This window comes from Mirounga angustirostris, unplaced genomic scaffold (genome assembly GCF_029215605.1).
Source record: "Mirounga angustirostris isolate CCGP_5_RB_7025 unplaced genomic scaffold, mMirAng1.0.hap1 SCAF_1, whole genome shotgun sequence".
NCBI classification, from domain to species: domain Eukaryota; kingdom Metazoa; phylum Chordata; class Mammalia; order Carnivora; family Phocidae; genus Mirounga; species Mirounga angustirostris.
Genome location: NW_026991709.1, coordinates 118,695,479 through 118,711,417, shown reverse-complemented (window position 1 = coordinate 118,711,417; position 15,939 = coordinate 118,695,479). Strand labels below are relative to the sequence as shown.

The window sequence follows — 15,939 nt, the reverse complement described above, 5'->3', positions numbered from 1 at the left end:
GAGCCTGCAGGACCCCAGGGCTGCAGTGTGTACAGTGGGGGGGGGGGCGCGCAGCTCCCCTCTTGACCGAGCCAATCAGGCACACGCAGTTGCCTTGCTTGTCACATCCTAGAGACACCATGGAAAATATGCCTCAGCCCGCTGCCGGAGAGATCCAGGGAACATGAAATCACCAAAGAGCACACTCCAGTGGAAGAATCACAACTCTTGATCTCTGCCCACATGCCAGGCCCTGCCTTTCAATCTGATGGAATCTTAGAGGCTTTGGAGTTTTTCTTCTTGTGTAGCTGTCCTGCCTGAGACACCCGGAACCCAGACTTGGTGACCATGGTCTCTAACACCTGTTGAGGGCCCGCTGTGTGCCAGGCTTTTGGGAGGTACTCAGTGTTTTATCGCTTTAATCCTTATCATGGCCCTGTGGAGGAGGAGCTGTGAGGCTCAGAGAGGTTGAATAACTGGCTGGGGGTGACCAGCTAGTAACTGGGAGAGCTGGGATCTGAGCCACCACCGAATGACGCCAGGCTGGACAGCTGTGGAAAGCAGTATTGCAGAAACCTCTCTTTTGGATCCCTTGCAGGGTCTCTCTGGCATGGGTGTCCTCCCAGGGGTGTCAGAAAGAGCAGGAAGCTGTGTCTGGTGATGTTCCTGCTGCACCTAGGAAGTGGCCGGCAGAAAGCAGACGGGGAGCAAAAGCAAGCCCTCTGGAGGCTGCAGCCTGGGGCTGCGCACGCAGGCGGAGCCTCGAAGCTAAATCCCCTGGGGTCTCAGGCCGCATTCCTCTGAGGTCTGCAAAGGCCACCGCTTAAAGGCGCAGAGGAGCAGCTGGGAACAAGAACAAAGCGGCCAGGCCCCCCTCGGAGGAAGGAAGGAGCGAGCCCCAGGAAACAGCTGATAGCGCTAAGCTCAGCTTGTTTTTTTCCTCTGCTCAACAGTTCTCCTGCCACGGCAAACAAAAGATGTACATTCTGATTCCCTCTTCTGTTTGGATTGTGCTGCCGAGTGGATCTGGTTTGTGATGAGCTGGGGGGAAGAGGCACCCGCGGGCAGTTTCTTGCTCCGCTGGCCAGTTTGCTGGGCCACCACCAACAAACGCAGAGAGCTTCCTTTTCGGCATCTTTCTCCCCGCCCGGTCATCAAATCCAGCTTGGCCTGGACACACCGGGGGCACGATGCTGCCGTTTCTTCTAATTAAGCTTGCCGCCTTTTCAGATTCATTGGGAGCCTGAGGCTTACTGGTTATCTTGACCTTGAAGGACCGGCAACGTACACCTGCATGAATTCACACACACACTTTTTCATGGATATATAAAGCTATTAAGATGTGAACTGTGCCCTCTCAGTCCCACTGAAAGGCCCCTCCCTGTTCTCAGCACTGCCAAGGTCACAGTCCCCTGCTGCCCAGAGTCACATTGGGACTGTTCAGAGGACAGAATCCGCCCAGCCTGGCCTTGCCACCAGGCTCCCATGGGCCCAGGGGTAAGGGTGACAACAGCTACAGGGTCAGTGGAAGCCAGCATCCAACAGCAAGGACAATGGAAGGGGTGTCTGCACAGGTCCGGACAGGCTGGCTCTGATCCTGATCCCACCGTAGGGTGTTCACCCTCCTCAAAGTTTCAACACCTGTAGGTGTCCGGTGGTCCTGATGGACCTAAGCAATACACACGCGGTTGACTGTAGTAGTTGTACTTCTTGCTGCCCCCTGGGGGGCAATATGGAAGGAGGCGTTATTACTGGCTTCCTAAACCCTGTGAGGTCTGATGCTTGATGCCCTGCCATGCTGGGTATACCTTGTTTTGCCTGACCAGGTGTTGACTATGTGGGTCCATCAAAAGGCACTATAAAACAAAAGCAAAACAAAATGAAGGAAACAGAACAAAAAAATATATACAGAAAGCTCCCCTGAGAGTTTTGTGGCTGCTGACACTTGAGTGATCCCTCTAGCCCTGGCAATGGCTGTTCTGGTCACATGGACTGAAAGTGACTGTTTTGATGACACAGAGACTGATGTGTGGAGGCCCTTTGTAACTGCAGGAGTTAAACTGAGCTGTGAGAGGTCAGCGTGGTTGGACCCTGCCTCATGCTGCTTGGCCCGTTCTCTCCTCCCACCCCACTCCGAGGAGGCAGTCCACATGCAGAAGACAAATGGCATAAAGGGCAGGCAATTAATTTTTTCAGCTGGAGGCTGAGATGGAATTTGGGTGCTTAGAGTCTGGAGTGCGCCTCTAATTCCATTCTTCTCTGTGAAATACCTCCACTCCTTAAGGAGGTGATGCTCTTCAAAATTCCATCACTGACATTTTCTGTCTTTAGGGCCAAGAGGTAAATTTAGTCCTGAAAATTATTTGGAAGGGATCTAAAGCTACCCTGCATGCTGTCTTGTGCTCTTTCCATTACACCAAGAGGCTATAGTGCTGTAAAGATGGCGGGCTGATTCTTCATTTATTTCCCTGGGGAGGGAGCAAGGTGGTCCCGGAGCATGGCTCGGGATCTGGTTCCCTCCTCCTAGCAATCTCGGGTAGTGTGGAGCAGCCCAGCCAGCCTGATTAGCAGAGATACAGGCAAAGGATGTTGGGAAAAGGGGAAGGGAAGCAGCTTAAGCAGGAATGGACCAAGATGAGGTCTTGGTCCTTGGTAGATGGGGAGATGGAAGGAGAGGACGCTAAGGAGAGAAAAGAAATCCTGAAGGGAACTTGGAAGGGTAAGAAAAAGCCACATCACCTACTTCCAAAGAGGCAGTGTAATGTAGTGGTTCTAAGTGCAGAGATCTGTGTGAATCTTGCGTGGGTGAGCTTGGGCAAGATTTAAACCCTCTGTAGTTCAGTTTTCTTTCTTTTTTTTTTTTTTAGATTTTTTTTTTTTAATTTATTTATTTGAGAGAGAGAGAAATAGAGAGCACAGGAGGGGGGAGTGTCAGAGGGAGAAGCAGACTCCCCGCTAAGCAGGGAACCCGATGTGGGACTCGATCCCGGGATTCCAGGATCATGACCTGAGCTGAAGGCAGTCGCCCAACCAACGAGCCACCCAGGCACCCTGTAGTTCAGTTTTCTAATCTGTAAAATGGGAGATAAAAATTGTTTCTATCTCATAGGGTTATCATAAAGATGAAACAAGGGATGCCTGGGTGGCTTAGTCAGTTAAGTGTCTGTCTTCAGCTCAGGTCATGATCCCAGGGTCCTGGGATCGAGTCCTGCATTGGGCTACCTGCTCAGCAAGGAGTCTGCTTCTCCCTCTGCCTGCTCTACCTGCTGTCCCCCCTGCTTGTGCTCTCTCTCTCTCTCTGACAAATAAATAAATAAATAAAATCTTTAAAAAAAAAATAAAGATGAAACAAGAAATTCACATAAAGCACTTGAGAAAATAATTAGCATGTAATGAGCACTTAATAAGCATTTTACATTATTATTTCCAATTTTTCCCCTAGCTGTGTCTCACATCCTTTGTTAGGACAAGGTGTGTTCTCCACTTTCACCCTATACCTTCTACTGAGCAACTGATATTTATCTGGTGACCCAATTAACTATTTTGATCACTAAAGTCACTTGCTTCTGAAATCTGCTCATTGGAAGGGTACCACACACAGAGCGAACTCACAATCAGTGTTGCTAAGTAGAATTTACCAATCACCACTGTCTGAACTGCAGTTGGATATTGTTTGTAGTCTTTCTCCCTGCTTCTCCCACCCCAGCAGAAGAGATTGAACCAGAGAGAAGCTGGACACAGGAACATATAGTCCAACTGAGAGTTGTAGAGCATGAAATACTATGTGATGTGGGGAGACCCTCAGTCCCCTCCCCACCTTAGCTCCCAGAATGAGAGCAAGCAGGCTGACCCCTCTCAAATGGGGTATTGGAGCATATCTCTCTCTGAGGAAATGGAGTAGCCTAACACAAAAGGTCTGTGGGTACTCACAGGTGGCGTCCCCACTGAAATGGCTTGGCAAGATCACCCTACAGTGAATCCATCAGTTGACAAGCTTCTTGTCAGCTTTTTGGTGTTACATTCTTAAATACAAGTAGTCAAAGATCACTTGTTATTTGAAGGAACCCTCCAAAATGAAAGACTATGCAAAAACAAACAGAAGAGAGAAGTTTATAGAAAGTAGGAACAATGCAATGAGTAGAAGGTAACATTTTTTAAAAATGTATAATTAATATCTTATGAGATTTAAGAGAAGATATTGCATCCATGAAGCAAGAACAGATGCTAGAAAACAAGGAACATTCAGAGAAGAAAAAGGGCATTTGGAAATAAAAAAAATTCACAAATAAATTTGCAGGGCAACATGGATAAATCTCAAAAACATTATGTTAAAAAAAGAAGTCAGACACAAAAGAGTATCTACCATACAATTCCATTTACATAAAATCCAAGAACAGACAAAACTAATCTATGGTGACAGAAATCAGAAAGTGGTTGCCTAGGAAGTAGAGAGGAGAATGGACTGGAAAGAGACACAAGGGGACTTTCTGGGTGGATGAAATATTCTATATCTTGTTTGGGTGGTATTTATGTGGGTGTATTCAATTATCAAAATTTACTGAACTGAACATCTATGATCTGTGCACGCTATTATATGTTAATGATACTTTAATAAAAAACATTTGCAGAAATGAAATTTCAGTAGAAGGATTAAGCCTCTAGATCTAGCTATTAATTCACAGGAAATACAAAGAATAGGGGAACATGTTAAATGACACCACAGGGAGGCAGTCAGCAAAATCTGACCTGGGGCACTCTAGAATTTAGCCAGCTTTTCCAACAAAATCTTCCAGGGGGCTGGGGAGGCAGACAGATGAGGAACTTATATATTCACAGAGATTAAAGAGACATACCAAACAATGACACTTCTACTCATTGCATTGTTCCTACTTTCTATAAGCTTCTCTCTTCTGTTTGTTTTTGCATAGTCTTTCATTTTGGAGGGTTCCTTCAAATAACAAGTGATCTTTGACTACTTGTATTTAAGAATGTAACACCAAAAAGCTGACAAGAAGCTTGTCAACTGATGGATTCACTGTAGGGTAAAGTTCACTGTGAACTTTATTTAGATCCAAATTTAAGCAAACTATTTAGAGGACAATTTTATAGCACAATTGGAGAAGTGTAAACATGTCCAGATATTTGATAATGTTAAAGAATTTTTGTTATTTTTAAAGTGAGATAATGATATTGTAGTGCTTTGGTTTTGTTTGTTTGCTTTTAAGTGGCCTTACCTTTTAGAGACTCATAGTGAAATATAAATGATGATGTCTAGGAGAGTCTGGGCCAGTAGGAGTGGGTAGGGGACACAGATGAAACAAGACTGACCATTTGTTGATAATTCTTGAAGCTGAGTATAGCATATACTGGGTTTATTATTCTAGTCTCTCTTTTGTATATGTTTGAAATTTCCCATAATAAAATACTTAAAAAAAAATAGAAGAGTTAGGGAAAAAATAGAGGAAGTTCTCCTAGAAAAAATAAAAAAAGGAAATCCTAGAAAAAGACAAAGAGATGGAAAATAGAAGCAAAAGATAAGCGTAGGGGATACGTTCAGGATTTCCAAAAACAAAAAGAGAGGAAAGAAAATGGAAGGGAGAAAATGATCAAAGAAGTAATATAAGAAAGTTTCCCGATTCTGACAGCCTTTAGATCCTGGATTGAGTGACCTGCCAGTAGCCAGCATCACAAATGAAAAAGCCCCATACCAAAGTAAATCATTGAGAAATTTCATCAAGTTGGAGTACTGGGCCACAAACCTCACACACCTTCTAACAGTCTCTCTCTGCCTCTTCTCTCGCTCCTGGACAGCACTCTGTTGGCTCCACTTGTAGGCTGAGTTGCACCTCCTCTTTTAGAATTGGAGGAAATATCAGACTGCAATGTGAATCCTGGTTTCTAGCAAGCTGCTGAAGGTCTGGACAACATCTAGAAATACAGACAAGTTAGCTTTTGGGTAATCCTTGACAAATGGAAATAGGAGATGGGAGGGAGCTGGGTAGATGGATTCCCTCTTCTTCACTCTCCCCTGTAGTTCCTCTTTATGACCCTTGTAGAAGATTCTATTGTGCCTGATGGACCAGCAGCTACGTATTGCATCCCCTTCTCTCACTCCTTTTCCCCTCCGCATTCTTTTTTTTTTTTAAGATTTTATTTATTTATTCGAGAGAGAGACTGAGAGCACGAGCGGGAGGGAGGGGCAACAGGAGAGGGAAAAGCAGACTCCCCAATGAGCAGGGAGCCCACAACACAGAGCTGGATCCCAGGACCCCGGGATCATGACCTGAGCCAAAGGCAGACGCTTAACCCGCTGAGCCACCCAAGGGCCCCCTTCCCTCTGCATTCTATTATAAAAACTTTCAAACATACAGGAAAGTTGAAAGAATTTCACAGCAAGCACCTGTATACCCATTACCTACCTGTTTTTTTGTTTGTTTTGTTTTGTTTTTTAAAGATTTTATTTATTTATTTGAGAGAGGGAGAATGAGAGACAGAGAGCATGAGAGGGAAGGGGATCAGAGGGAGAAGCAGACCCCCCGCTGAGCGGGGAGCCCGATGTGGGACTCGATCCCGGGACTCCAGGATCATGAACTGAGCTGAAGGCAGTCGTTTAACCAACTGAGCCACCCAGAAGCCCCATTACCTACCTGTTTACCATGAACATTTTGAACAGCTTTATTGAGATATAATTTAAATACCGTAAAATTGACCCATTTAAAGTATACAATTCAGTGGGTTTTAGTATATTCATAGAGCAATGCAAACATTATCACAATTTTAGAATCTTTTCTTCACCCCAAAAAGAAACCCCCTGCCCTTTAGCAGTCACTCCCATTCCCCCTGTCCCAACCCTAAACAACCACTAATCCACTTTCTGGCTCTGTGGAATTGCCGATTTTGGACATTTTATATAAATGGAAACACAATATGTGGCCTTTTGTATTTGGCTTCTTTCACTTAGCATAATGTTTTCAGGGTTCATCCATGTTGTAGCATGTAATTAATACATTCCTTTTTATGGCCAAACAATATTCCATTGTATATCATTAATATTTTATTAGATTCACTTTATCACATCTCTCCATCTATCCATCCCTCTATTGATCCATTAATTTGTCTTATATCTTTTAGGTATTTCTAAGTAGGCTTACTCCCCTTTTTCCACAACCCTCAGCACCTTTGCCTTGCATACCTCTCAAATAAAGCTCATATCACATGGTCGCCTTAGGTACAAAGGAAGCTGAGAGATGGAGTGCTCAGCCTTCTGACCTCTCTGGTAGAGGGATACAAGGGAAAAGGGGGACTGGGAATGAATTTTTCCTATTTTGGCATACGGTGTTTCTCAGTCTCATCCACATCTCTTCCTCTAGTCTCCCCTCCCACCATTACATCCCACAGATCTTGTGTTCCAGAAATGCCAAATTCCTTAAAGCTCCCTGAACACCCCACATTATTTCTGGCTCCATCTCTTGCACGTGCTCATTAGCTGGCTAGCCTACTCAGGGGGACAGATTCTTCCCTCATGATTCAGCTCAGCTATCACTCTTCAGTGAAATATCCCCAACACACACACACATACATACCCTCTCACCTCCCTGTGCTTTTTTTATACTCCCATTATAGCATTTACTGTACTCTATTTAATTAACCTTTTGACCTGTCTCCATCAGCCTGTAAATCCTGAAGGGCAACAGCCAGGTATCATATGTCTTGGTATCCGTAGAACTCAATATTGGTTGCATAGTGAATGGAAAACATCTAGTTACCATCTTTACTGTTGTTTATTTAACAAACATTTTGTTGGGTATGCAGCGCGTGAGGCCCTATAGTAAGTTCCTAGTTTGGATACAAAGTCGAGTAAGACTACATCCTGGGCCTCAGGGGAACCTACAGGACCCTTCTGTCTGGACAAATGCAAAACTAGACAAGATGCCAGGACACCAAATGTAAACTGGGACTGTGCTGGGCAAACCGGAACATATGGTCACCCAAATTATATATCAGCTTCTACGAAAACAGCAGTACCATGCTGACTCATGCCCGGCCTGTCAGACCCAGTCACTTCCAGACAGGCCAATTACTTCTCATTAGTGCTTGGGTCATATATGCTTTTCATTGTTGTTACCCATGTAGAAATTATCCATGAAATTTAATATTCCTAGGGCATTATATATATAGTGCATGTAAAAATATATACTTAAGCAATTAGAAAAAAATCACCTGATAAAAAACTAAAAACACTTTCCAGCCTTTTTTGATGTACTGGAATGCATATTTGTAATCAGTGTGTGAAATATATAGTATTAACAATAGACTCTAGTCTGTTGTCTTTATTGACGGGCTTTTGGAGTTTTCCAGCTTGTGACCATTATAAATAATGGAGCTATGAACATCTCTATGTAGATTCCTTTTTCTTTCTTCTGAGTCATTTCTTGGAGGTATATACTCCGAGATGAAGTAAACTGATTATTTTCTGTGACTCTATCTTACTGCTCTCCTAAAAGTCTGGGTCAGTTTACAGAGCACATCTGTTTTTCACAACTCTGCCAGTAATTTATATGATCATTTTTATGTACTAATAGAAGCCTATTGTCATTTTAGGGTGTTCTTTGAATTTTTCCTTTTTTTTCCTTCAAGATTTTATTTATTTATTTATTTATTTGAGAGAGAGAGAGCAAGAGAGAGAAAGCACGAACCAGGTGAGGGGCAGAGGGAGAAGCAGACTCCCCGCTGAGCAGGGAGCCTGCCATGGGACTCAATTCCGGGACCCCAGTATCATGACCTGAGCCAAAGGCAGACAATTAGCCAACTGAGCCACCCAGGTGCCCCAGGTGTTCTTTGAATTTTTAATTGCTGCAGAGGTTATACATTATACTTTAACCAAAAACAAGTTAGTTTTTGGAAAACAATGTGTTTGTGTGTGTGTGTATGTATATATATGTATATTTTATATTACAAGGTATGTTATAGATATTCATTAAATATTTATTGGGGGTACCTGGTTGCTCAGTCAGTTAAGTGTCCAACTCTTGGTTTTGGCTCAGGTTGTGATCTCAGGGTTATAGGATCGAGCCCCATGTGGTGCTCTGTGCTTGGCTTGGAGTCGGCTTGAGATTCTTCCCTCCCCAACCCTCTACCTCTGCCCCTCCCCTTGTGCACACACATACTCTCATTCTCTCTCAAATAAGTAAATAAAATATTTTCAAAAATTTGTCAAATTAATGAATGTATTAAAATAACACATTCACAAAAAGACAATAACTGCATGATTCCCCATACATGAGGTACCTAGAGTGGTCAGATTAGTAGAGACAGAAAGTAGAATGGTGGTTGCCAGGGCCTAGGGAGTGGGGGCAATGGGGAGTTGTAGTTTAATGAGTATAGAGTTTCAGTTTTGCGAGATGGAAAGTGATTATGGTTGCACAACAATGTGAATGTACTTAATACTCTTGAACTGTACATTTAAAAATTATTAAGATGGTAAATTTTAAGTTATATGTATAAATATATATTTTTTAACTCAATGGTCATTTGGCATGTACTGTCAGTAGAAATGTGCCTACAAAATATAGTCATGCATGTTAAATGAATTTTCATGTGTGGAATTTTTTAGATTAAAATGACTGTGCTAGTTTTTCAATGCAGGGATAGGCAGAGATGTGTGATATTAATATCATTATATAGCAAATAGAGGAAGAATCACAGACCAGGTAATATATGAACATTCAATATTAGCAATAAAGTGTTCAACCTTTAAAACCATGCATCTAATTTTCTATTATCTGTGAATAAAATACAGAGGCAGAGCTTAGGGGAATCACAGAGACATCCACTTGAACTTTTCACCTTAATGATGAAATGAGGGGCTAGGTGACTTCCTCATTTCAAGGGCAGCCCATCTGTCCCTTTATTTTATTTATTTATTTATTTACTTACTTATTTACTTACTTATTAAACTCCATGCCCAGCATGACTCACGACCCTGAGAAGACCTCAGCTGAGATTGAGTCAATTGTCTCAGTGATGGGTATTAAGGAGGGCATGTATTGCATGGAGCACTGTGTGTTATACACAAACAATGAATCATGGAATACTACATCAAAAACTAATGATGTACGTATGGTGACTAACATAACATAATAAAAAATAAACAAACAAATAAATAAAATATTAAATTATATCCATAAGAAAAAAACACAAAGTACGTGATTTCATTAAAGATGATAGGTTGGCATTACTTTACTGAAAAAAATATTTAAAATAAAAGAGTCAGTTGTCTGAACCACCCAGGCACCCCTCATCTGTCCCTTTTATAATGCACTCCAGCTAAATCCTCTTGGCCAGAATGGATGACATGGCCTACCCCAGCGCCCCAGAGGATGCTAGGAGAGCAGAGACTAGAATAGGTTAGACACATTGCCACCCCAAATACTTAGGATTCACTTAACAAAGAAAGAAAAGGAGAATGGGTATTGGATAGGCAATCAGCAGCATCTGTTACACTCAAATTAGTGTTTTTGTTTTGTTTTGTTTCTTGTTTGGGCTGTTACAGGCTGGAACCAATGGTTATATGGCTCCTGAAATCCTAATGGAAAAAGTGAGTTATTCCTACCCTGTGGACTGGTTTGCAATGGGATGCAGTATTTATGAAATGGTTGCTGGACGAACACCATTCAAAGATTACAAGGAAAAAGTCAGTAAAGAGGATTTAAAGCAAAGAACCCTGAAAGAAGAGGTCAGATTCCAACATGATAACTTCACAGAGGAAGCAAAAGATATTTGCAGACTCTTCTTGGCTAAGAAACCAGAGCAACGTTTAGGAAGCAGGTAAACTACCATGTAACAGAGGTAATTAGCAATGTCAGCATTGTCCACAGGTTTGGATTAATGATGAGGACTTGGGATTAGGTATTATTATTTTCCTATTATTATTTGCATATTATATGGTCAAGTGTTTCTGATACTTTCAAACACTGTGAGCACTTGATGTGGAATGATCTCCAAGATATATTTTAAAGTAAAAAAGTGAGTTGCAAAACAGCATACATCAAAGAAAGAAAGAAAGATAGAAAGAAAGAGGAAAGGGGAAAAGAGAAGAGAAAAGAAAAGTGATCTATAATTCAAATAGTTGCATAGAATATTTTGGGCAGAGTATACAAAGAATGTATATGATTGGTGGTCTCTAATAAAAAGAAATTAGGGGCAGGTGACAGGGATGCAAATGAAGATTTTCACTCTATAGCCCTATTATCTCTTGAATTTTGAATTGTGAATAAATGATTCAAAAAGGAATACAATTAAAACTTAAAACCCATCAGTACCAGGGCACTTTCCTTTTGAAGAAAGTCGAGTTTTATTGCTTATAGGGAATAATAAGATCAAGCTATTTTAGAAGAAACAAAATAAGTAAAAGCTGAGCTGTAAAAAGGCCCTTGGCAGTGGGTAACTGTGTTATATAGAGAAAAAACCAAGGGCTTTAGATTCGCAGACATAGACTCCCATCCCAGCTCTGTATGTCATTTTACCTCAAGCAATTGAATTACTTTCTCAGAGTCTCAATATCCTCATGTATTAAAATTGGGGATTTATGGGTATGATGATTAATTTTATGACAACTTGACTAGGCCACCATACTCAGATATTTGATCAATTATTCTAGATGCTTCTGTGCAGGTATTTTTAAGATAAGCTTAATATATAAATCAGTAGCCTTTGAATAAAGGAGATTATTGTTCATAATGTGGTTGGGTCTCATCCAGTCAGTTGAAGGCCTTCACAGAAAAGGACTGACTTCCCTGGGAGAAGAGGGAATTCTGCTGGCAAACCACCTTTGGACTTGAACTGCAACTCTTCCCTGGGTCTCCAGCTTGATGACCTACCTTGCAGGATTTGGACTTGCCAAACCTCTACAATTGTGCGAGCCAATTCCTTAAAATAATCCATCCATCCTTCCTCCCTCCTTCCCTCCCTCTTTCAATCTCTCTTTCTCTCTCTCTCCATGTCTCTCTCATATACATGCACACATATTGTCAGGGAGAAAAAACTTCTCCTCTACCTTCTTAGAGGCCTGCAAACTAAACTGACAAAACACAGATTAGTAAGAGAAAAGACAGGCTTTTTTATTTATGCACGTATACAAGAGTTCACAGAAAAATGTGACTGGGATCAGTTAGAATTATAGACCATCTTAATAGGGTAAGGGGAGGAGCAGAAGGGTACATGCAGGAAAACAAATAATTTCTTAGAATTGCTGGGGTGGGGGGAGGGCACTTATGGGAGAACAAATGACTTTTAGGAGAATAGGTGGGAGATACGAGAGTTTTGTGACAGTGGCTATTTAGGTGTGGAGCCGACTTCTGTCACTGGTGCTAAGAATCAGTCTTTCCCAGTTCTAAGACTCCCAGAGAGAAGATTTATGAGTTCAGTTTTTGGAGTCTCTGCTTCTAGGCAGATAAGGGAAATTCAAAACCTGTATCTGTTGACTCGCAAATGCCTTCAGCCCAAAATAATTTTTATGCTACCGTAGTACATTCTGGACCCTTTCAGCATCCTGTTGGTTCTGTTTCTCTAGAGAACCCTGACTTACACAGTCGGAAACTCTGAGGTTTAGATATAACATATATAAAGTAACTGATAGCAATTATTACTAATTTGTTCTAAGAGAGATACCAGATAATATTTTGACTGAACTATGAGCTTGAACGTCTTAAATTCTTAGATTGAATTTTCAAAATTTAAAAATATATACAAATATGAAAACTACAACATGAAGTAATATGACTGCTTTTTACTATCACCCCAGAACATAGGCAGTAAAATTACCCTCAATCTTCCAAGTAGCTGCTACCGAAGGCTCTAGAACAAGGCTGCCTCAGTTCAAAATATTTGAGTATGGAGGTAAGCTTTTAATTTTCGACCTCATTGTTTTAAATAGCGAAACAAGATCCATTTGTAATGACTTTCAAAGCATGACAGACACCAAACTAACAAATGAGTATTTTGAAATTTGACGGAAACTCTACATTTAAGCGAAGGAAAACGTAGAACTGATTTTCCTGTGTGGAGTCCAACGTTGTTGCATTAGTGTGGTCGGAACAGGCCACGTCATGATAACAAGCAAATCCCAAAGTCTCTGAGGCTTGCAACGACGGGAATTTTTTTCTCCCTCGCACAGAGTGCCTTATGCGTGCAGCAGCACCCACTTCGGGTACCTCCCTTCGGAGCAGAGGCTCAGAGAGCCAGGCTGCATCCATCTGACGGCTCCCCTGGAGCTCGTGGCTTCCCGTCGCTGTAGCGGAGAAAAGAGCATCCACAACCCCGGGGAGCTTTGTACTGCCTCGCCCAGAAGTGACCCGCTCGCGCATCACTTACACTCGCTTGTTTGCCCTGCGCAAGGTCCAAGGGTCTGGCTAGTGTCGTCTTCCCTGTGCCCAGCGAGGAGAGGAGAACTGGAAATGGTGACCCCTGACCGTCTCTACTGCCCGGGTTCTCAAGTGCAGGGAGTCTAAGAGGGCATCCCAACAGCGGCGGAGGCCGCAAAGAAAGCGAACAGCCTCTTCAGGTGACCTCCCTGAAGGTGGCTTTGGGGAAAAAAGAGACAACCTGCCCGCTTGGTATGTTTGATTGAAAAATCTATCTTGACACTCTATAAACACACTTTGGGTATAGAAAATGAAATATTGACAAACTTCTTCAGGAAAATGCCACCTTAGAGCACTGGATCATTGCCTGAAGCTGCTCCATTAAGCAAAACCTTTTTATAAAGCATCTGTTGTTGTGACTGTTTTGAATAAAACTGTTTACAACATTCGAGAAAAGGCATTTAAAAACCAGCTGTTCGGTGAAAGAGAAAACCTTCCAACATTTTCATTTCAACTCTCTGTATTTTTTTTAATTCAAATGAGATAATGTTTGATTAATCTAGTGGTGTCCTTCAAAGCCAAGCAAATGCCTACTCAACATGTTACACAGAAGAGAGGTCAAGTGCCCCCTCCCTCTTGCATTCACAAACATTTGAAATAAATTTTAAAACCCTTTTCCCTCTTTAGACATCACTGAAAGGATCTCCTCCTTTGTCTTCATAGGTCTGTGAATTAATTTTGTTTTACATAGAAGTTGAAAGCTTTAAAAAAAAAAATAAATTGAAAGCTTTTCTGAGCATCTCACAAAAGCTCCAGATAGAGTTTATGATGTTTTCTAATAAAATAAAAGCTGAAGATTACTTAAACATTTTGCAGGTTTTCTGATCAGTCACTGCAGCAGAACAAGATCAACTAATCATGCAAGTCTGACTTAAGTGCTTCTCCGACACATAATTTCATACCAATACATACTGTTCTTGGCAGACCAAACCCCACAGAGTGGTCTTCATGTATGGTCAGGTGGTATCTTTTCTTCATTGACCGTTCCAAGAAAATCCATTGTAATCTCTATGTAGGGTTCAGTAACACAAGAGCTCCTATAAATGCTCCGAAATAGAACCTACTCCAGTCAGCAGGAGAAGTCTTCCTGCAGCTGCCAGGTTGGCTAGGGCAGAAGATGTTGCCCCATCAACAGCCTCTCTTATTTGTCCAAAGTGCACTGCCTAAGGATGAGCCAAAAGATCCCTGCATGAAGCTGCCAGGGCAAGATTCAAGAGTAAAATAACATCCATGCTATTTCTAATTACAGAACTGAGGTAAGAGTCATTAGTGCAAAAGGTAAAGTGATCAGATTTGTCGTGGTCCAGACACTGAGTAAAAGGAATAGGGACTGGAAAACCTGGTCTTTTATTGTTGGCATCAGCAACCACAGACACTTAGTGAGAAAGGGCATAAAGCCTAGGCCCTGCCCTCCAGGGTCACCTAGTCAGGGCGCTGAGGAACATAAAGAAAACCTTTAGTGGCCTGTTGTTCCCTTATCCTCTGTGGCTCGTTGCAAAAGGGCTGAAGTGGCCATCCCTGTCGGGCAAACCAAGGCCATTTGGGCCTGTCACTTGAGGTGTTCCTTGAGAACTGTTCATACTGATGTCAAGACTGGCTTGGCGAATTTCTCAAGGTTACTGAGCCCCTGGGAACTCTTTGTTTATCCAAGTTAAGGCTGCTCAGAGTGAGTTTAAGTTGCTCTCTTGACCTGGGGGATACTGCGTTCACGCCTGCTGGTGGCCCTCAAGGTGGTACAAGCTCCTTCCTCACGTCACCTGGTCCCATTCCAGTTCCTTTGTTTTCTTTGAGACACAGAGTCTTGGGGTTCATTCCTGATTTACATAGATGGAATTCTAGCTCTATCCTTGTCCTGCCACCTTTAAATTCTTTTTTTTTTTTAAGATTTTTTTTTTTTTTAAAGATTTTATTTATTTATTTGAGAGAGAGAATGAGACAGAGAGAGAGAGCATGAGATGCGGGAGGATCAGAGGGAGAAGCAGACTCCCTGCCGAGCAGGAAGCCCGATGCGGGACTCGATCCCGGGACTCCAGGATCATGACCCGAGCCGAAGGCAGTCGCCCAACCAACCGAGCCACCCAGGCGCCCTTTTTTTTTTTTTTTAAGATTTTAATTATGTATTGGAGAGAGAGAGAAAGAGACAGAGATAGCGAGAGAGAAAGAGAGCAGGAGCAGGGAGGAGAGGGAGAAGCAGGCTCCCCGCCGAGCTGGGAGCCCCACACGGGGCTCGATCCCAGGACCCCTGGGATCATGACCTGAGCCGAAGGCAGACGCTTAACCAACGGAGCCACCCAGGCGCCCCTCTATCCTTGTTCTGCCACATTTAAATTTTATCTAATACCCTCCCCGCCACCAAAATCTGATACCTTAAAATGGTGAATGTTGCTGTGAAAATTATACCTCAATAAACCTAAGAGAAAAATCCATCTTTGAAGCTTCAAAGCTATCTCAGTAACCCTCCCTCAAGGCTCTGACTCTACAGGATGTAAACCACACAGACATTGGTCAGTAGGTTCTAGTAGATGGCAAGCCTGCATTT

The 15,939-nt window shown here is 42.4% G+C and overlaps 1 protein-coding gene and 1 long non-coding RNA gene across 5 annotated transcripts in view; one reads left to right on the top strand and one right to left on the bottom strand.

Moving 5' to 3' along the window:
- GRK7 (G protein-coupled receptor kinase 7) overlaps positions 1–15,939 on the top strand; it is a 36,705-nt gene that overhangs the window by 12,277 nt on the left and 8,489 nt on the right. For all 4 annotated transcript variants that reach the window (XR_010410281.1, XR_010410279.1, XR_010410282.1 and 1 more), the window contains exon 3: positions 10,532–10,806. Coding sequence is in view for 1 of the 4 variants with exons in the window: in XM_045903646.3 (XP_045759602.1) it covers positions 10,532–10,806 (275 nt within the window). In the remaining 3 variants the exon portion in view is untranslated. The remainder of the gene's footprint in view (positions 1–10,531; positions 10,807–15,939) is intronic.
- On the bottom strand, positions 1,755–14,399 carry LOC123863762 (uncharacterized). The gene is made up of 3 exons (XR_006795638.1): positions 14,313–14,399; positions 5,748–5,907; positions 1,755–1,835 (listed from the first exon to the last, which is right to left on the bottom strand). It is a non-coding gene; the product is annotated as an uncharacterized LOC123863762 (long non-coding RNA).